The following is a 22,745-nucleotide window of genomic DNA, read 5'->3' on the forward strand; positions in this document are numbered from 1 at the left end:
TATTTTAAATGTTATCTTCTGGCTATTCTAAACAAAAAAAAAACAAAAAAAACAAAAACAAAAACAAAACAAAAAACAATCTTTTGGCAGGAAATGTAGATGATTGAGATACTGGGTTGGTAACAGAAGCACTCATTGATAACTCTACACAAACACACAACTAGATAATTACAACTCCGAAATGCAGCAGTTAACTACACTTCGCAATGTGTAATACATATAAATTAAATTTAACAAAATAACATTGTTCATCAACCCTTTGCAGCAAGCTGCTTCTTGAGGGTGAGGACCTCCACTCCTTTTAAAGCTAAGCGATCCTTAAGGTTGCCTGTAGCCTCCCTGAAATTTTTGTCCATAACATTCTTCTCGTCTTCTGCTTCCTTATATCTATAGCAAAAGGCATCCAACTTTGCTCGAGTCCCTCGAAGCCTCATTCGAAGCTTTGCCTTTTCCTTGATGTTTTCAACATGATCCTGTTTAAATAATAGAGCCGCTCTAAGCATTCTAAAATGACTTAAGAAGATGACACTACTATGACTATGGTTCAATTTTTTTTGACTTCTACAACAGTTTCCCTTAATCAAAGTTTTCAACTTCAATAACATCCAAACTCATAGTTAATCCAGCAAACCCAATTGACGGAAACTGAAGCTATGCAACTTTAGTTTAGAAGTAAGAACGAGAAAGAGAAACCTGTTGCAACCCATAAAATTCAAATACAAAAACTTACACTCTGCATCTTGACTTCCATGCTCGAAATTCTTCTTGTCAGCTCCTCCACAAACTGATAACAAGTTCATCACTATATCAGATGTTGCCTATGAGAGAAAAAGAAAATTATAATTGACCTACCAAGTCATTGTTATGCTCATGGTGAACTTGTTCTTCAGTTATATGTTCCTGCTGCTCTTGAATCTGAGTAATTAATCTATCATTTTCCTTCTTAACAAGAAGGAGCTGGTTGTTGAGATTCTGGGGATAATACATAATCAGTGAAAATTTTGAAAACAATTTGCAAGTAATAAGGTTGGTTCCTCAATACTATTGATAACAAGTTTACATAACCAATATATAAAATTTTACATGCTGCTTAGGAAAGAATAGAAATAATACCTCTAACTCATCAGGAAGTTTTGATAACTCTCGCATTTGAAGTAACAGATTTTCTCTTTCTTTCTTAAGAAAACTCAGCTCCTTCTGAAGCAAATTCACTTCCTTGAAATCATCAACTTTACATATCTCCACATTTGAGTTCAACAGCTGAATGGTTTAATTTAAAGGTTATACCATGCAAAACCAACCTGCTAGAAAAATGGTGTGCAATAACCACCAAACACTTTAAGCAATTCATAAACTGAAGCCCAAGGAACCGCCCAAAATTACTGTCTCCCAAACCCCTTAATAGACTTTTTGTTCCTGATTACCTCATAATGCGTTTTCACTTCTTTACTTCATCTTTAGGGAATTTGAATAAGGCATAACGAAATTATTGTCTTAACTGCTGTAATAGGTCTTAATTGACAAGGGTAATGTACACTTAATCTAGAGTATAATACATGTGCTCCATAAAACGCAATAGCCACCAAAACACTCTTGGACAATATTCAAAATAAATGAATATGATATGGAAAATGCTATGGAATTAGCTCAGTAAAGATACTATAGAGGACAATTTGAAGAAAAATGCAGGCAAACTCTTGAGATCGACACCAGTGAAGATGAATCTCACCTCTGACATGTCCAATAATGCAGTCTCCTTGTATAACTTTGCTTTATCTTCTATGGCTTCAAGTGAAGCCTTCTCCTTCGAAGACCGTATTGCCCTATCCTCCATTTCCAAAAGGGAATCTGTAAGTTTCTGCAAAACCAATTATATAATCAAGTGAACCACTATTCACCAAATACATAAATAAATACAGAGCACACTGGTGCTGCCCTAAAAGAAACCCAAAATTAGACTACCAGGGCCAACTCTTCCTTTTCTTCAGCCAACATTTTAATGGAGTTTTCCATCTTTTGCTGCTCAAGTTTAGATTCTTCCAACCTATTTTTCTGGATATAGAGAACAACAATGAAATAAGAAATTTTACAAACAAAATCACAATACCTATTTGTTCTATGAAATGAAAATAAAAGAAACGAGCATGAAAAGGATCAGCTTACCAGGACCATAAGCTCTTGTTGCAATTTGTTCACTTCAGAGTGTGAAGTGTTCAACATTTCAGATAGGGATTTTATTTCAGAATGTAAACCTTCATTACTAGATAGAGCACCTTCCTTTTCCCTGTATAATGCTTCCAATTCTTTTTCTAGAGAAATAATCTGTGCGTCCTTTTCAAGGGCGTAAGCTTCCATCTTTTTGTAATTTTCCTGAAAACAGAATACAAAATTTACAAGAGGTAAATAGCCATCACAGTATACTTTAGAATAATTATGATTTTACCGAATACTTTTACAGATACTAAAAAGCTTCAGCAGAGTGGAATGACCTAATGGGAGTAATGGCCATATAACATAACTGGAATGTAAGAAGTTGATAACTCAACATATTAAACTATCTAGATTTGTGCTATCTTCAGCATTGGCAATTGTAATTTGGATTACCCTCTCCTTCAAATTATTGATAATTAAAACTAACTGGATGTTCATCACACAGTTACTAGATAAATTAGAACAGAAATCAAATATCATCGTAAGTACCTGGGTTACAGACGCGTGGCGAGTATGTTGTTCACGGGCAACCCTGGACTCCTCTCGTGCAATCAGCAGCTCCTCCCGGAGCTAATACAATTCAACAATAAAGTAAGTCAGAAAGGACAAATGAATATCAACTTAAAATAATTACGTCCAGCAATAAGAGTTTCATGGATCTTACTGAAAAAGAAGACAAAGTATAGCCAGAAGGTGGTGCACATGTATAGATGGATAAATACTATAACTAAATGTTACCTATTTACCCATAGATATGATCTATTTAAAAATAGAAAATTGCAGAATAGCCTGTTTCACCTAAATATTTTCAATTGAAAGTTAAAACCTAGAGCAAAACATTTTAACGAGGGATGAAAACTACATACATGTCCCGCCAAGTATTCTAACCATTATACAACCAACAGTTTGCGGTATTGACTGTCCGCTACCACATGGTACAAAAATTTTAGCAAAACTTGGTGGGACTTTAACAGTTGATGCACGACACTAATTTGATTTACATTACTACAAGGAGACTAATATCTGGAACGTAGAATTTGATAATCAGATTCAAGGAACTTCACTAAACCATCCCATACTTATTTAAGATCAGAGACACAATGAGTGATCCAGGCAACTATATGAATAAAACAAAGTAGGTGGAGAGGCCAATAAATAGCTTAAAGTGCAAAGGTTTGCAGCATGGTGAAATTACCTCACCAAACTTCTCCATGGCACATATATTTTGCTCTTTTGCCAGCTCAACAACAGAATCCAGATTTTGCTGGCCTGAAGACATCTCCATTTCTAACCTCTTAATCTGTATATAGAAACAAGACAATAAGTAACGGATATGTCAAACCAATCTAGAATTGATTACAAAAAATTAAGGCAAACTATATTTTACTACCCTGGAGTTGTCCCTCAATGACAAACCACTCACTCCATCTTTAAATTTCCAGAATCTACTACGTTCTACATTTCGAAATGTTGAATGCAATAGAAGGTTTGAAAAAATTAAGGTTTGACATGTCAATAGGAGGTTCCACATGTATTCTGATGAGCACACCATAGTGGAAAAGAATATTTAAAAAAGCATTCAAAACAATTCTAAGGAAGAATCTCATCTTTTATAGGCCTGAAAAAAATAAAATCTTATAAATTGTTTTTTTTTACAGAAACATATTCATTGAACTAATTCAAAATTCTGTACTTGATTCAGTTTTGGATCTCTATGACACTCTTGAGATTGGAAGCACAGAGGAAGTAAACAACAGCCCAATATAAAACTAGTCTTACCAACTAAGAATAAAATGAAATTTGCAGATCGGTCCTGAAGGTAATGAATACAGAAAAAGAATGAGAGGACAACCTGTTCTTGAAGTCGCTTAATCACAAGAATAGCTTCTGACTGTCTTAAGCTGACATTCTTATCCACATTAATTGCACCCTTCTTGACACAAGATGTAGAGTAGTCATTGTGTACATCAACAGAAAACATATCAGCCTCAGCAAGCTTCCTTGTCAAGAAATCAATTTGTATCTCACTACATGTTCTCTGCACAAAACAAAGAGCATTATGGAATAAAAACACATCTTTTTGTCATAGAGGAAAAGAAAAATTAAAAGTAGGAACCTGAGTTTCAAACTCTACAAGCAAATCTTCATATTCTCCTTGCAAATCAAACAATTCATTGTCCTGAAAGATCAACAGAGATTTAAATGTGGACAGCCCAACCTTCCGTACATGAGAATGTAAACTGTAAAATATATAACATAAACCTGGCATAAGCTTTTATTCCTGGGTGGCACTTTTCTTCTGCTAGTAACATGTAATAAAGCACATGGATCAGGAAGAGTACAATCCTCCACTGCGCTTTTTTTAAATTCTTCATCTTTGCAAGATTCATTCAGAGCAACATCAGTCTCATTCACCAGTTCGTCAAAAGGAAGTAGTCGCACGTCACGCTCGGGTCTCATTGGATTTATAGCAGATGCCTTTGATATAATGGTGGCAGGCACCTAAAGTGAAGAAAATTAGAAATTGCTAAAATATACATATATAAATAAATAGATAAATAAATGAATAATTAGAAAATAGATTCTAAATGTTCACAAATTAAAAAACCACACTATAAAGACAACATCTATAGTTTACTATGACATTAGACTAGACTATAACAGCTTTGCACAATGAGATACAGTGTACCGGGAAATAATTTGTTGAGCCATACAACAATATTACCTTATTCACAGCAAGTAATATGACACAGAAGTATTGTATGTTGTATATGCGGGCAAAAGTAAAAGAAAAAGAAAATGCACAAGTTAACAAAATGTTATCTTCCAGCGGCTTTTGGTAGGCTGCGTACTGTAATCCTTTCCCTATTGAGCTCTAGTTAGCTCCATATCCATCATAGGCCATGGGTTTCTAGGTTATAGTGTTTGCTGCTCCATCTATATAATTTTTCTGATCGGCTCACTATTTAGCATGCCTCTTTTTATTTTATTTACACTAAATCAATGGACACTCCAAATTTCTTCTCCAGCTCCTACGAAGGGCGAGATTGAATGACTCAATTTCATTTTGGATTAATAGATAAAAAACATGGTTTCCCAAATTTAAACATATTAATGCCATTATGCGTTTGTTTGAAAGGAGACATGCAAAACAAAAGGTCCTAATTTGGAGCTCCAGAGGCAAAACATTTCCCGAGCCAGTCTCTCTCCCAGAGAACTTCAATCAGTAATAGAGAAGTAGATTAATAGATCTAATGTTTTGAACACAAACATTCCAGCAGAGCATAAGTTAAATTTAATCAACCTATTTCCTATAGAAGCTCTGTTTTAGTATGGCACCCCATTACATGTTGTCACCCCTGCACCCAAGAGCCTCTAAAATGCTATAAATCATCTGGAAATTAGAACTTCATAAGTTTTCATGCAACTATTACATTGCCTAAATGAGATCACAATGCATGCTAACATGCATATATATAATTACATACATGTATATATTAAGAATTCATTTATTGTCATGGAAAATTTTGGAATTGCAGTTCCCTGGAGAAATGTGATAACTTGACCAAAAATATTTCAGGAAGAAAAAAGTTTTACCTCTCCAAGAGCCTGCTTTGCAAGATTACCTGGACACCAAGTATCCCGCCTTTTCTGCTGCAAAAAAACAGGAAAAAATTACTCTAACCGAGATAAGTGAGAAAAGAGAGAGAGATAAAAGGACAAAACAGGGAGGGAAAACTAGTAGATTCTATGGGCAATAAGAAGCGAAGCACAGTATATGAGCTTTACTATAACAGTATAACAAAAATAAAATATACTGAATGGAATCCTGTGTTAGCTTTATGCATGCTGCAAATTGGTGATGCAAGTTTCGGTTATCTACAAACATGAATTCAAAACTGGCAATTACCGGTACACAAAAACTTCTTTTGGAGAACATCTCCTTTCTTCCCAAACAAGGTAGTATGGTATGCTTATCTACAGACATGACTTGAGTTTCTATTGCCTAAGGTTTCAACTTTTATTGTTTTGAGAACCAACTGCCAACAAAAGATTGAAGTTGTCAAGCAGGCATGCGTTTGCACCTAAATCATATGGTCCGCCTTTTTACTAAGTTCTAGACATCACACATTGGCTAGTACTACTATTTTCCCACAAATATACAAAGTTTACATCTGTGTATATTAAGATCAAAGAATCATATCTCATTGGAAAGGAAACAAGAAGAAGTGCTTCATTTTGTGCCAATAATGTAAATTTGAACTCTGAAGCAGTAGCCTCATAATATAAGCACAATAGTGAAAGACAATTATGATAGGAAATGAAAGAAAATCATCACACAGAAGGTAAGCAATGAAGACTATTTTATCATTATGCAAACCTTCTTGAAGCGATCACGATTCTCATCCCTATTTGAATACAAAACCATTGAGCTCAAATTTTCAATTTGCTTTGCTTGTTGTTGGACCATTTTCTCTCTTTCAGCTTGGGCTTTCTTTTCCTCCTCTAACTCCAAGGCTATACGCTCCCTTTCTAACTCAGTCTGCACATCAAGTATGTAAATATACTAGCATTCTCCTAATTACGGTAAACTACAAGTGACATTATCAAACCTGCAATAATGTATTCCGCAAATTGAGGATTTCCTCTGTCCAATGTTCTGAATGGGAATCCTAAAACAGACAGAACTGTATTAGGCCCAAGTTTTTACATGAACTCAATTGATAGGCATTATACATGCACGATTAAATAACAATAAAAGAAACCTGCAATTTTGCTCGAAGCTCCTCAATTTCCTTCTTTTGACGCTTTAGAAGAGCCGCATCAGTCAAAATCTTGCAAGAAGAAAGAAAATAGATTGCAGAACAAGTAAATAACATATTTTATATATTATATATATGAATATGCAAAAAAGAAACTGCATTATGGCATATATTATGTATTATGACAAATCTGAAAGGAAGATGCAAGAAACACTAAAAGATGGAAACTGAAGCCAAATTAGAGCAAAACCTCATTGACATGAGCACAGTTTGTGACACGCAACGCTCTGCTTGCAAATTGGAGACTGCTTTTAGTTTCATCTGCATGAATCTGCGATTTAACGAAATGTATTGAGAATCAACAGAACATACATAGTAGACATCTAAAAATCAAGGGAAACTCAACTCCAATTTGTATAACATGTAATACATATAACATATGCATCTGCTTTTCGCTCTGGAGTGGTCTTGTGGTTGATTAGCAACCGTTTACGTAAATGTAAACCTGAACTCAAGGTAGTCTGAATCACACTTTTACTGTTTGCTGCACAGCAATATGAGACTTAAGAAAAATGAATTTATCCTAACAAGATGCAGTCTCTTGTGGTGAACCAGATTAAAGAAACTTGTTGACAAGTCCAGGACAAAAACCAATGCAAGATTACAAACAAAATTGTGCAAGGCAAGAGACACACCTACTTACAAATCATATCCACATATATGTTTTTCAACACGTGGTACAATTTGAAATCTGACACCTACACTTTCCAATCAATATTTATCAGTAGCATTCCTCAAATGACTTTATACAACATTACCTGTGCAAGGGTGATGTTGCATATTATAGCTGTATTTGCATTTCCACCCAGAGCAGGCTGCAAAATGCGTGTAAGTTTGCTATCTCTGTATGGTACATGCCCCCTGCATTATATATTTCATTCAGACTCTGTATTACCTTAATATCATATATCATACAGAGAAACAGCACTAAACATTCAACATATGCAAAACCTACCCTTGACTCTCAGCTCCTTCACTTAATTTTTTAATGACAGTTCCCAATGTCATAAGGCTTTTATTGATATGAGAGCCCTCTTTGAGCCGCACACCTTCTGCACCTGTTTTTGCAGCACGTTCTGAACCAGCAAGATCCACCAAATTCTAAAATCAAGAGAAAAGTGTGAAGAAAAAGAAATTATCTGATCGAAAAAATAGACGCAATAAATAGGAATGAGAACAAAGAAAATTTTTATTGTAATGAAACATACCAAAACTGAAACACGAACAGCATCTCCAGAACTACCAATGTCTTCATTTTCAGTTTTATCTCGACTTTCAATTATCTATTTAAACATGTTGAGTGAGCCACATTAGATGTATAGCCCCTAAATGACAAAGAAAAGTTGTAAGGTTTGAAAAGTACCATACGGAAAATAGTGTGGGACCTACTACTGTAGAGATTCATATTTGTCTCTCCGATATGTCGATGAGCTGGAAAAAATGAGGGACACATGCGAGAGTTGGTAGATGTTAGAATTTTACCAAAAGATTTGATACCAGTTCAGAGTGACAATATACTGAAAATTAAAAGGCTTCCAGATGGAATAAATTGGAAAATTTAGGTAAAATATTAGCATTTTCTAACATATTGATACGAATTCCATACCACTCAGAAAGTGGAAAACAGTGAGGTAAGCCAAACTGGGAGAACTATGTAAGAGTGCTCTTGAAGGAAGTTAAATATTAGAAATCAGAAGCGTAAAAGGTAATTACACTCTCCAAACTCCATGAGATTAAGGACTTGCTCAGGAGAGGCAACAATTTCTTCTCGCAAACCAGCAACATAAATTCCCCGCTGCATCCATAAATGGAAAAACAACCTACAGTTATTTAAGTACTTGCAAACAATCTCAACAAGTAGAATATATTTAGCCCCTCAAGTACCTCAATACTTTCATGGATCTGTAATTTACGATGCTCGGGTGCCAGTAAATCATTTATCTCCTCATTATAGATCTCCATGTAAGACATCCGCAGAAGAAACTCCCGATCCACATCCTAAAGGAACTCAATCATGTCGACTGAAAGATATTAATTAAAACTATTCTCAACTGTGAAAAGACTTGAGCAAATATATGAATTCGGAAATGAAAGTCAATTGTTCGACTCCCAAATTAAAGACACATTGCTATCTTATTAAGTTTCGCAAAACCTTTTAGGCATCAGAGCTAACTTCTACTTAGATTTCCAAAACCAGTTACATTAGTAATGCACTACTTTGCCACTATACTTTTCCCACTTAACAATCCATCCACAATAAGCATGTACCTGTTGAATTAGGTTGAACAAATCACGCACGGCAAGGCGAATCACTCCGGGCTCAGTAGCCGAACCTCGAATAGTGTAAGTCTTGCCACTATTAGTTTGGCCATAAGCAAAAACAGTTCCTATACACAATCCAAAAAGAAAAAATATATAAGAAAACTATACAAAATAATACTCAATATCCAAATAAATAGATAGGAGATGAAACATTGGTACCATTAAAACCATCAATAGCAGCGGCGACCAAATCTTTCGTCCGAGACTGATACACGTCACTGGTCTTGCAATCTTCACCAAAAACCCGATCTGTAAATTGAAAAAGTAACATGATCATATTGGATTGAAGCAAAGGAAGTGAGAAGTGCTTAGAGGTAGAGGTGAGGGGGAGTTGAATAGTTACCGAATTCGAACTTGGAGGAGGATTTGGGGTTGGAGATGGAGTTGCCAGAGATACGCCAAGGGCTGGTTTTGGCGTCATCAGCTGAGAGCGGCCGAGCCCGGATGGCAACGTGTATTCTTTCCATTCTTGCCATGCTTCAAATATTGAACAGACAGAAAACGTTATTTAGTTAAAGGTAAGAACAAAGATACATGATAAACAAACTACGTTAAAGCTGCATAATTCACATCATATTAGACTAATGACAGTGAAGTGCAGAGATTGTTATCACCTCTCCCATGATAATGACAGTGAATGCTGTAAGCAAAACGAGTCTTGAAGATCTAACATATCATTGTATGTAACTATGTATGACTGCTTTTGAATTTGTCACAATAGAATCTCAAATTATTCAACAGATTTCTATAAGCTTCATCTACTTTAAGAAGTCACAATATGGTACTACAATTTCGCATCCACCAGTTTAAAAAGAAAAAAAAAGCCTTTTGCATCCAAATGCAATGCAAAATGTAATTCACTATTTTAACATTGTTCTCAGTCTTCGTACTATTGGCTCGAAACAAACTAATTTAAGAAGGGATTATCCACATTGATCTTTTAATAGAAGACTCGTGCCGAATAGGCATATGACTTGATACAACTATTATCTCTAATCTCTTATCCTAAACCTAAAATCACATCAACAACACACTGCTGTGAGTTTAAAATCCATTATTGCATCATCTAGAGAAATTGAGAAACTAGTAATTCGATGGCATTAACAGCAGAAAGGATGAAGGGTTCAAATAATCCGATTTGTTGTCACAGATGCTATAATTGTCATATGATAATATTTGTAGAGAACCCAGAAATCAATATCACCCAAAATTAAACCGCAAACGAAATCAACATAGAATAAACCGAACCCAACCCAGTAAGAATAAGTAGAAATCGCAGCAATTACGGGAAAAACGAAAAGAAACCGACCTGTAGAACAGGAGTGATGATGAGGAGAGTATTGGGGTTTCCAGAGAGAGAAAGAGGTTGAGCCAAGCTAACGGAGCAGTCGGCCGGCGACGGCGCCGGAGAGTGCGGCTTTGAGTTTAGTTCTTTGACTTCGTTCCAAACGGGTGGGAACTAGACAAGTGAGGTTGAGTGAGTGTGAGGGGGAGACTGTGAAACGGTGGGTGGTTTATTCTTTTTTTTTTTTTTTCTTTTTTAATTGTGGTCTAGTTTTTTTTTTTATTTTAACTAAACTCAAATATTACAACTTGATGAGTCGAACTCACAACCTCCCACTACTAAAACTAACAGATTATTTACCTTAAAAAAAAAAAAACAATAACAAGTTATTAACGTGTTGGGGCAACTATTTTTAAAAATAAAATATCATTATATTAATAACACAAGTCAAAATGGCAACCAAGAATCATTAAATGTAAATATTTGCTCACTTATTTTGTGAGCCTACCAGAGAACAAAATCCTAAAAATAATGCAAATACTAGAGCTAATACATATAATCGCCTGAGCGCTTAATTGCGGTGCTTCAAATACGTACTAACCATTTCATTGATCTAAGATCATATTTGTCTGTAGGCTAAAATACCACGACTTAAGCCACAATCAATTTAAAATCAGGCCTAACAACCCAATTCTAAATTTGATTTTGTTTGGGCTTGAGTCTAGACCCAGACCTAAGAACCCCGAGCCCATTCCAAACCCTACTAGATTTGCTTCACTTGCTATCGACATGTTGATTGCGGCCAAGACAGCTCAGCCACTAGTGCCCTTATACCTTAGCAGCCTCTATTCCTTTTTTCTCTTCCAGGTTAGCACCACCACTTTTTTTGGACGCTGGAGTTTCCATGGTTTTTAGTTGTCGACCGGTTCAATCGGCACCCTCGGACCTAACCAAAGCCCCACAGTTGCCACCTTGCAGCCATCAAGTTCAGACTGGCACACCAAACCCAAGACTTTCTTCAATTGATCACTGCATCGATCGGGCTCTACATTTCTGTCCGCGTTCTCCGACCTTCTATCTCATTTGGTTAGAACCAGATGCACAACACATAAGCACCTTTAGTCTCAAAAGAAAAAAGCTACTGAAACTAGAGTCGTTGATTCAACACGATTGGGATTCCGGTGGCATCGCTCGTGAAGAGCCACCCGAAATTCCATCATTCCTTGGTCGGAATAAGGCACAGCCCACCGCCACTCATCTAAAACCTAAGTTTCGCTTGTTGCAGAGGCTCTGTCATACCCGGGGCATCTCACCTTGATCTTTACATGTTTTCTTGTTGTTAAAATGACTTATGGATAGGGCAACCATTAACACATGTTATCAGGTGGAAATTTATGGGTTCGAGTTCTAAACGGGTGGTTAACGTATCATTGGTATAATTGATGGGCCCTAGACGCTGTTGTTTTGGGCTAAGAGCAACAACCACGATATGAAATAGTTGGTATTTGGTAGGATATATAGCCAAATATATATGGCTTACTTGTGAGGAATATTTCATACCATTTTTGAAATCTTTTGTTGGAGGTTGTCCCCGTAAGGCAAACACGGGAGAAAATCTGTTGTCCCCGTTTCCCTATCCCCTTGCTTATCTCCCTTTTAAATTTTGACATTTGGCACTTGTATTCAACTCAGCTTTAACATCCTCTAACTCCTGCTAACCCATATTAACCTTCTTAGACTCTAACCTAACTCTAATCCTAACTTAACTCTAACTTTAAAAAAAAAAAATCTGGATTTTATGAACCCAGATTAACCGTGGGTTACCCTTCTCCTCTCCCTTCAGAGATAGATGTTGTAAGTATTTATTCAAAAGCTGTTTTTTATTAACAAAGTTATATCATAAATTAATTAATATCAACCAATTGTTCGTTATTGGCATATGTAGGGTGCAAAAGCAAAACAAAATTTACTAAAAGATCCTAACTTCATAAAGAAGAAGCTTCAGTTTGATCATGTGTGGCATGTTCTCAAGGATGTTGAAAAGTGGATTGATAAGTGAAGGATATGAATCAGCGTCTCGCACATCACAATCTTCAAGTACGTACATTACCATTTATGTCAATTTGAATGCAGATGAAGACAAACAAGAGCTGTATAATGATGAATTTGATACGGCTCATCAACCCATTGGTGTAAAGAAAGTAAAGCTGAAAAGGAAAGAGACCATTGAGCAGACCAAGACTAATTTCTTAGGTGCCCTTAGCAGATGGACCTGGCCTGAGCTCTTTTTGGGCCTGGACTCATGGCTTTGAGACTATTGCTTCTAGGGTTGGGCCTAGCTTGTTTTGGATTTTTTTAGGCCAGATGGGATAAGTTGAATGCCCTCTAAGGTCATCGAATAAATTTAGGGAGTACTTGGTTCTGTTCCAGTTTCTTCCTTGTGTTTTATTGCTCTTATTTTGTAATAATTGCATGTTAGGTTGTCTGTATCGTTTAATGATCTTGGTTCTTAGACCATTTAGAGCTCCCTATGGATGGCTCAAATTTGTCGTAGTCCTCTAAGAGGGTATTAATGGATTGACGTTCCCCTTTATAAAAAATAAAAAAAAATTAAAATGATACACTGTAGTTAAATCAAAAGTTCAATCTTGATTGATCAAGGGCACAGTAATTCCGCAAAATGGTAGAGACTTTCTAGATTATTTTTTTACAAGATCTTAGAACCATTTACAGTCACAAAAGTCAACTAATCAATTTGTGATAGACACACATAATCAATTACCTAAAACGACGGGTCAGGCAGGGAATGTTGAGTGGTGACACTAGTGCAGCGTGCTTATAGATGACAGGCTGGTCCTAGCTTGGTTGTTTGGATTATTGGGTTTGGTCTGCCTCTTTGGCCTTAGGACTGCTAAGTGGATTGGGCTTTTGCTTTGGTCCTCACCCAAGTGGGTTGTGTTTTAAGCTCTTAGCCCACACCTAAATTTTTAGCTTTTCTTTTTGGGGTTTGAAATTTGCACTCTTGTTTGTAAACACAACTCTCATTTCTTTTTTTATACATTAACTTTCCAAATTACCCCAATCATCTACTTAAATTTTCCTTGTGACCCACTAAACCTAACTGCAACTCTACCTCCAAAATCTTTATATGTCCCTCCACATTTGATTCAAACCAACGCTAGTACTCGAGTTTCAGACCTTTTATTTCTCTCTTTCCATTATCTTTGATTTCAAACCACATCTCCATCTCCTAAATTACACCATATATGTTAAGTTCTATCATAATTCAGCCACTTTTTCCGCCAACTGTCACAATGTACTCTCAGGATATTCAAATGAAAACCAAGTAGTTGGATCTAATCTCGTCGCCAAGTCATTGCTTCACGTCGAAAATATTTCAATATCTATCAAATTCTCTTCTTCAACATGATCAAATTATTGGCTTGAACTCTTATTTTCATCCAATGCAATCTCAATCAATCCTTCGAATGGTGTGTTTGAATATGACTCCAAGTAATATAGAGACAACAAGGATTGTCTTCTTGTTCTGATCCACATCATCTTCTTTCACCTCCTTTGAACCTTCACATTCCAGTCAAGACGTCGAAACAGAGATAACAAAAAGTCAAAAGGAAAATGAGAGTGAAAGAAGAATACAAAAGGGTGTTTCAGGAATAAAAAAACAAGAGAAGTGTGGTTTATAAAAAAAATCAGTGCAAAGTTCACTCTCCTTTTCTTTCAGTTTGATTACAATCATTTTCCTTGTATTAGGATCTATTTTCTATAGCCTAATTACTATGCTTTGTGTAACATGTGAAGCAAAAAAAAACCCTAAAGCTCTCTTCCGCCGCGAGAGCAACAACACAAAAAAACCCCAACTTTCAGTCTGATGGCAGCCACCAAAGTGTGAGCTTTTGCCACGCTAATGTTAGGCTTGCTGCCATACGGGAATTTCTACTACCTTGGGTTTGATGTTGGTGGCTTGAAGGTAATTGAAGTTCTCAAACTCAGGTTGATTCAAAGTTTTCTCGGCGACATGTGGGTATACTCCAATCGGCGAGAACAACGCGTCACCATGGTTTACCTTCTGCCTAATCTGAGAGCGCTGATTTTCTTCTGATTTTGGTTTGACTTCAATCTTTGCTCTGGTTGTGGGGAGACTGTTGGTGTCATGTATGCGGGGTCAAGGTAGCGGCGGTGGGTTAGAGGTGTTACACGGTATGGCACCGGGAGGTGATGGATTGAGCTCAAGCTTGGGCCTGGCAGGTTGACTTTGAGCTGCCTTCATTGTGGGCCTGGTGGGTTTCTAGTTTTAGGTTTTTTCCTTTCTATTTTGTTTTATCTTACTTTTTCTATTATTCCTTTTATTAATGAATTCTAGGTTATTCTGAGGTAGGATATTTTTGCTTGCCGACTATGAGGGTAATTTTGATACCTCGATAATGAAAGTTTCGGGAGTACTACAATTGAGCGTTTTGGCGAAGGAAACTTTCAACAAATTTATCCTTGTGTACGATAACTGTCTAGCTCGGCCAAGCTAATTTTAGATGAACTTCAATTTCATAATGTAATAGTACATGTGATGCTATTCTAGCTTGTCATTGGTAATACAAAGGGTTATATACCCGTTTTTATTTAAAAAAAAATTACTACGCTTTGTTTTCATAGTTCTTATATAGTGGCATACCACGTCCATCGGGTGGTCCTAGTATACCACGTCCTCTAACTTGTCCTCGGCTGACAATGGAATGTATGTAAGTATATGTGTCGTTCCGGCTTGTGATGAAATGAAATTACCATTATTACTGGAAAAAAAAAATCCTAAAAATACTAGCATATAATTTGAATGAGAGCTACAAATATGTGTAGCACCGATCACTCATTGCTATAAAACTCATAAGTTCATAATTCTTGATTAACCAAAATCTAAATCATACCCAATAAATTGACTATCTATTTCATAATGGTTTTCTTCTCTCCAATTCCCTAGGGCATCTATCCATAAAGACATGTCTATTACCATAACTGTCTATCTACCAATTGTTTTGTTTAATTTTCTAATTAATTTTGTAATGGATATGAAAAAGAGTAAAAATAAATCTGGGGCCCGTGATTGCAGTCCGTTATGTTAAAAGAAACAACATATGACGGTGACGAGTACTATTTATTTTGTTATTCAAAGTTAACACATCTTTTAACAATAATGCTAGAACAAAATAGACCAATTTTAAATCATAGTTTCAACATGATAAAATAATAACAACAAAAGAATCGCAAGATCCTCAACTTCTAGTTGTTACTTGAGCTTTCCAAATAACTTTGGCGCGACCTACGTTACATAAGAAAATAATCAACAAATGAATAACGAACAAAAAAAAAAAATCAAAATTCATACGTAAGGGGTGCATTAATTTTACCTAAAAAATTTTAGACCTAAATTCATTTTTGCATTGGCATGGACTTGCGAATTCCGATTAGACAATTTTTTTTTATCAAACCACTGTGACCATTTTTTAATCCATATTCTCTTACATTTTCTTATATTTTTAGCATATTTTTATGATCAATAAAGCTTGGGGTGGTAAAATTATATTAGTTGTAATAAAATAGCAACTTACACATTTGTCGACACAAGATATGTAGTCAAAGTATTGGCCTGTACAATGCTTGTAACCACTGTCATCACCTTCAATCCTCTTCACACACGCCTATGTAAAATAAAACACCTTAATTCACAAATTATGTCTATTCAAACTAATGTGAACTATTTTGGTTTGTGTCTCAAATGCAAATATGAATACAAAAATTACTATTATAATATCTCCCCATGCAAAATTTCTTTTTAAGATAACTTATAGATACATAAAAAACATTCAAAATTTAAATCCTCACTTGAATCAGATTAACTATAGTCATAGCAACAAGAAAATTCATGGTTTATGGCTAGGGTTTTGTCGACCCATTTTCTCTCTTAGCTAGTATATATTTGTATAAAGAACTTAGTTATTATTTGTGAAAATTTGATCGAATTGTAAGTTATTCTTGGTATGAACTTCTGTGTTCTACCTTTTTTTTTTTTTTTTTTTGTCTAAAAGTAAATTTTTGTTTACTTTCCTTAATGGATAAATTTTTGTGTCAGCCTTTTAGAAAGTAATAGAAAATCACATTACCTGATATTCAATTAAAGGCTTCACGCATTTAGGTTGACAAGAATCCTCAAGATACTTTTTTTGATCAACATCCTCGTCCGCCCTATACACGGTAAATTAAATCAGACTGATTAGTAAGACGTATATTTGATAAGAACGACATATTGATTAAAAAAAAATTATTATCATATGCAACTGATGACATTTACAAATATATTTGTGCAACTACGATATATATACAGTTCTCTTCTAGAGTGGGATCCCCCTTTGAAATTAAAGTAAGGGACTCCTTATTTCGCTCACTTTCAGGTCGTATTTCCACATCTCAACCGTACAATGTCTAAAACACAGTGTGTAGATCATTCTTACAAAGTTTCATCAAATTTGAAGATTATTTGGGTACCGATTATCTGGAAGGGGACTGATTATATATATATATATATCAGTTCCTATCTAGAGAGAAGCTTCGCTCTGAAATTAAAGTGCGAAAGTTCTTTTTTAGCTCACTTTTTGGTCACATATCCACATCTCCACCGTTCAGTTTTTAGAACCTAATGTATATATCACTTCTGCCAAGTTTCATCTAATTTGACGATCGTTTCATAAATTTTGGATGAATTTTTGGATATTTTTTGTTCAGTTAATTCATTTAATCTAATTTAGTACCCAAATGATCTCCAAATTGGATTAAACTTTACAGAAATGATCTACACACTATGTTCTAGACTTTGAACGGTGGAGATGTGAAAATGTGACCTAAAAATGAGCGAAATGAGGAGCACCACACTTTAATTTCAAAGCAGTGTCTCGCTCTGAAAGAGAACTGAGTGTATAACTATATATAAATCTCATCAATTCCACCATACTTGAAAGTTATCTCATACATGGGGTCTGTTGATTTAGCATCTGGTGATCTTTTCTATATATTTGAAGGCAGTATCTTAAATTCATGTAGAGTGAAGCAACTTAGTACTAATTGTGTTGTCTTTGTTATGATTAATGCATAATCTTCATTGGAAAATTGTTTATGCTTATATCAACAGGAGCAGTTAGGTAAAACTCCTTGCATGACTATGATGAACTGGTCATCATTCAACAGTGAACAATTGCATGTGTTATTGTGTTCATACTTAATACGATCTATCGGTTGAAAATGAACAATGTTGTGATCACTGGGGTTTGTAGTTTTTGGTGTGCATATGTACAATAGGTGCATTCGTAGTGAAGATGCAACCTTGCCAGATCATTGTTTTATCTACGTAAATGAAGTTTCCTTTCCACACTGATTGACTGTCTATTACCTACTTAGGAATCTTGTTTTTGCCAGAACAATCTTGGTACAATTTGATGAAAGAGGTTTGTGATTTGGTAGTTCGCATTAGGATTTCCGATGCAATTGCAATCTAATAAGCTATTATATGATTAAGGATGTGTCTCTAAGAATGTTTATCAAGTCCTAGTGCCAAGTCTGGCTGAAATGAAGGATCTTGGTACAGTCCGGATGAAAATTATAAGATATGTACTTCCACAGCTGACTAGATACTCGGGAAGAAAAAGGCCACAGCATGGCGCTGCCAGGCATTGGCTAGTATATATTGATAACTAAAAGTAGAAGTACAACATAAACACAATCCATCCTCTAGGGCACGTAAGAATTGAATCATGCAAAACAACTCAAAAACTTAAGATCTAAGAACCTAAGCCAACCTAATCTATTTTAATACCATAAACCATATGCGAGGTCAACAAAAGAACATGCCTTGGCAACAAAAGAACCAAGTAACCAGCCACCAAGACACAAGGAGAAAGGAACAAGTCCGCAACCTATCTTATTTGACCACTTCCGGGACCACCCTAGTGACCCTACGTAGAGAGGGCTACCCTAGAGCATTAACCACCCTAGTTATAAGTCAAAGCCCAAAACTAAGAAAATGCTCTAGCCTCGTCTAAACTAATGAAAACCAAAAACAAAAAGCCATACCCAGGGCCCATGAAGAACCCCGACCCATGCATCAACCAATGTAGGACAATGTAATGCCCTGGAAATTTGATATTAGTTTCTAATATTATTTTGGGAGTTTTCGAGTTAGAAGTTAGTGTGTTTTGAGGTTCGAAAGAAGAACGGAAGTGTTCGGATGCATAAATTACCCGAAACGGTTTTTATGGTTTTGAAGGGTCAAGAGTTGACTTTCTAATCTGTCAGGTTTCTCGAGAAACTTCATTCACGAAAGTTGTAGAGCACGACGATACGAGTACGTAGACACATGGTACGCGTAAAAAGACTTCGTATGAGAAAGTTATGGTCAACATAAGTGTTGTGGCTTTCGGGAATTTTTAGTATATCTATGAAAAGGTGCTAGGGTTCCCTCATTTTTTTCCCGCATTTCACTCTCTCCTTTTTTCTTCTCTCCCGCCTCATCTTCAGTATCCGAGTTTCCCATTTGACCCGACCGACTCGACCCGGTTTTTTTTACCACCTCCGACCGACCTAGACGCCGGCACCGGTCAGGTTCTCTTCCTCTCCCCCGTCCGAGCTGCCTTGTGGTGGTGGCTTGCACCGATTCTTAGTGGTGCATGCGATTCGAAGCTTGGATAATCAGGTTAGAGACCCGGACGAGATTCTCACCTCCAGCGACGGCGGCAACGCAGCTTGGAACCAGTCGGGATAGACGCTTCTTGGCGTCCTGGTTCATTTGCTGGTAGTCTTCTAGAGCGACTCACGGTGGAGAGTGACGGTGGTGGATTCCAAACTTTACGGTGAGTTTTCCGGTGTGCTCCGACCGATTTGGCGGTTACTCTAGGTATGAAAATTGCTCCCCTTACCTTGATGTTCATGTTGGGTATAGTGGGTGTCTTATTGTTGCAGGTTTGTATGGTGGTGCGTGAGGCCCACTCGCCGCCGTCTGTGGTGGCGCGTGGCGGCGCCTTCGGTAGAGGTTGGGTGGTTATGAGTAATTGTTAGGTTGTGCTCCTCGATACGAGTGCGTGAACATGTAGATTGTAGGTTTTAGAGTTGCTTGAGTATGTTAGGGTTTTTTTCGGAATTCGTTTTCTTTCGGTGTTGGTTTATGGAATCTGAACATAGAGGTAATCATTTATTGGTTACCATAGGCTGTTCATAGGGTTTCGGTGACCTTGGGAGGTCTTGTAAGAGGATTGCCTCGTTATGGTAAATCTTTGGGTTAAGTTTTAACTAGTTAGTATAAAGGGTAATCACTTGTTTCGGTTGTTGGTCACTAAGTTGATCACTTGTTTTGTTGGTCACTAAGTTGATTTGTGTAATTTTAGGTGATTGTGAGGTGTGATTGGTTTAGCTCTTTTGGTTGTGTTTTTGGTGAAGACGCAGCGGGAATATATAGGTGAGTAACATCTCACCAATGTTCACTCGGAACCAATTATTTATGGAATTGTGATGATGATTATGATAATTATTGCGTTGATGATAATGATTATTATGATGATGATAAGGTTTATGATGATAAAATGATTATAATAATTATTGTGTTGTTGATAATGATTATTATGATGATAAGGTTTTTTTATGATAAAATGATGATGAATTACGATGATGATTTTTGTTGATGATTTTGATGTTTTTAATTTAAAAATTTTATTTTTGGTTGTTTTAAAATATATGAGCTTGATCGCCAACGGCTCATAGGTAAGATAAAACAAATTTTTCTATTATATGATTATTTTTAAGGTTCATGAAATTATAATATTTTTGGTTCTTGATAGGTTATTCTTGTGGGAATAACTATGTCTTGTGCATATAAATATATCTATGTGGAAGGATATAATTTGATGATGTGCTATTGGGTTGTTGATGTTGATTTTATTATATTGTGATTTGTGGTTTAGATAGTCAAACTGAGTTCCAAGCCTTTAATCGGGTGATTGATTACGGTTATGATGATTCTTACTTTTTTTGTGATTTGTTGTTTAAATAGTTAATCCGGGTTCCAAGCCTTTAATCGGGTGATTGGTTACGGTTATGATCCTATTATTATTTTGTGATTTGATATTGCACAATCAAACTGGGTTCCAAGCCTTTGGCCGGGTGATTGGTTACGGTTAGAAATAGAGCTCTAGTACGTCTGTCGGTGTAGGTCATGGGAGGTACCTTAAGGTATCTGGGACCCATGGGTACATAAATTGTTGTTGTAGGATCATGAGAGGTATTTATTAATATCTGAGACTCATGGGTATATGTGTTTGTTGTAGGTCATGGGGGATTCCTTATTGGTATCTGGGACTCATGGGTACATGTATTTTGTAAAAGTATTGGTCATGTGATTTTAACTTTGTTCTTAATTATTGTCATTTAACTTGTTTTAAGTATCTCCTAAACTAATCTTAATGCAGGAGATTCTTTAATTCTTATTTGTGTGATTTTTTAGTGGAATTCCTGATCTATCATTTTTTGCAGGATTCACTTATGATTGATTGTTTTGTGAATTGTTATGTTTTATCATTTACTCTTTTTGAATTTTATTGATTGAGGCAATTCCTGAACTAAGTTCTAAGCAGGAATTTCCGGTTTTATTTTGTATGATGTTGGGTTGAGTTATTTTTTAGAGTTATTCATACGGACTTTTTAGCTTACCGAGTTTGTTGTTTACAACCCGGTGCACCAATTTTTGGTGTAGGGGTTAGACCTACAAGTGATAATCAACAGGGTTGAGGCGGTGGCTTAGGAGCTGGGTTTTAGACAATGTACAATTTTTGTATATTTTGTTAATTTGTTTTTAAGCTCTTGTGAGCGACGTTATTATTACTAGACTTTTGAAGTTGATGTAATTAAGGAAATATAATATTTAACTCAGTTGTTGAGTTTGTTGACATTTACATTTCCAGTATTTGTTTTTAGTTTGGAAGTTGTTGAGCAGGTTTTGGGATAATAAGTTTTTAAGATATATTATGCCCAAATTTTTGAAAATTTATCCTTCGAAAATTGGGGTGTGACAAACAAGCCCAAAACTCGGAGATACAATCAGGTGGGCCTAGCTCCTCAAACCCAGCCCAAGTCTTTACCTTGCCCTCGCCCGTCCCTCGCCAGCGTTGTTGTTTTGGCGGACCATCGTCAAGTCGCCGTCGCCATCCAACCCACTCCTACAATGACAATCGTCACCCGCCAATAGCCACAGTCACAACAAAAGCCTAGGAGCCTCCAGATTCAGAACAGAATAATGCTCTATCCTCGACCTGCATACAACATCAATCTGATCTAATCAACACGATCAGACCTAGCCTGAGCGACTCCGAGTTCCCAAAAGAAGGAAGATAAAACCTAACCGATATTCTACTCCAAACAAGGACTCGCCTCAACAAACCCGTTCGGCCATACCAGTGTGCACCTTTAAGGCCAGAGGCAGTCGTCGACGATGAGGCACAGCCGGACAGACTCTCAATCAAAATCTTCTTTCTCTCACTCTCTAGGGTTAGTAACTATGAAAAAGTTACTAATCCATGTATACTTATTAGCTTATTCAGCTTTGTATACTATATATGGTCCATTAAAGTTACATCATTTTCAAAAAGAACAAGAAGTGGTTTTATTATTACCCAAGATTAGGTAATATAAATAAAGTATTTATAAAGGAAGTTATAGTTAAAAAAACAAAACATAAATCTATGTCTATAAGTTGATTAATTCAAGAAAATCAAGTTGATATGTTGAAAGTGCGGTGGACGTAGCAAGGATTCTCCTGGTAATAGGAGTTCTTTGGTTCGAACCGCAACCTATGAAAAACACCCATTGAGGAGGGACCATAACTAAATTACTCTCGGTCTTAGACTGGTAGCTCACTTAGCCACCAATTTTTTAATCAAGAAAATCAAGGTACTATTCTAATGTCAAGCTTTCGCCTAAACTTTAGAGAATAATAGGCTCTTCCTTTAATATATATATATATATATATATATATACAGAGACGATGTGAAGCGGACGTCCGC

At 36.2% G+C, this 22,745-nt stretch overlaps 2 protein-coding genes across 2 annotated transcripts; both read right to left on the reverse strand.

The window, feature by feature from the left end:
- Positions 1 to 81: 81 nt before the first annotated feature.
- LOC101308803 lies at positions 82 to 10,730 on the reverse strand. The gene is made up of 27 exons (XM_004307067.1): positions 10,666 to 10,730; positions 9,700 to 9,833; positions 9,516 to 9,605; positions 9,303 to 9,421; positions 8,919 to 9,032; positions 8,748 to 8,829; positions 8,398 to 8,465; positions 8,243 to 8,317; positions 7,990 to 8,135; positions 7,793 to 7,895; positions 7,225 to 7,305; positions 6,978 to 7,046; positions 6,825 to 6,884; positions 6,593 to 6,754; positions 5,809 to 5,865; positions 4,474 to 4,713; positions 4,328 to 4,390; positions 4,064 to 4,249; positions 3,407 to 3,511; positions 2,701 to 2,781; positions 2,164 to 2,370; positions 1,963 to 2,052; positions 1,730 to 1,858; positions 1,114 to 1,260; positions 853 to 972; positions 731 to 784; positions 82 to 473 (listed from the first exon to the last, which is right to left on the reverse strand). Exons 2-27 carry the CDS (start codon positions 9,830 to 9,832, stop codon positions 252 to 254), a joined length of 3,003 nt encoding a protein of 1,000 aa, XP_004307115.1. The 5' UTR covers position 9,833; positions 10,666 to 10,730; the 3' UTR covers positions 82 to 251.
- Positions 10,731 to 15,937: 5,207 nt separating this feature from the next.
- LOC101303076 (cytochrome b-c1 complex subunit 6-like) lies at positions 15,938 to 21,871 on the reverse strand. The gene is made up of 4 exons (XM_004308552.1): positions 21,825 to 21,871; positions 16,812 to 16,893; positions 16,260 to 16,349; positions 15,938 to 15,970 (listed from the first exon to the last, which is right to left on the reverse strand). The coding sequence occupies exons 1-4, from the start codon at positions 21,869 to 21,871 to the stop codon at positions 15,938 to 15,940; spliced, it is 252 nt and encodes an 83-aa protein (XP_004308600.1).
- Between the last annotated feature and the right edge of the window lie 874 nt (positions 21,872 to 22,745).

The sequence above is a fragment of the Fragaria vesca genome, linkage group LG7 (assembly GCF_000184155.1).
Source record: "Fragaria vesca subsp. vesca linkage group LG7, FraVesHawaii_1.0, whole genome shotgun sequence".
Taxonomy (NCBI): domain Eukaryota; kingdom Viridiplantae; phylum Streptophyta; class Magnoliopsida; order Rosales; family Rosaceae; genus Fragaria; species Fragaria vesca.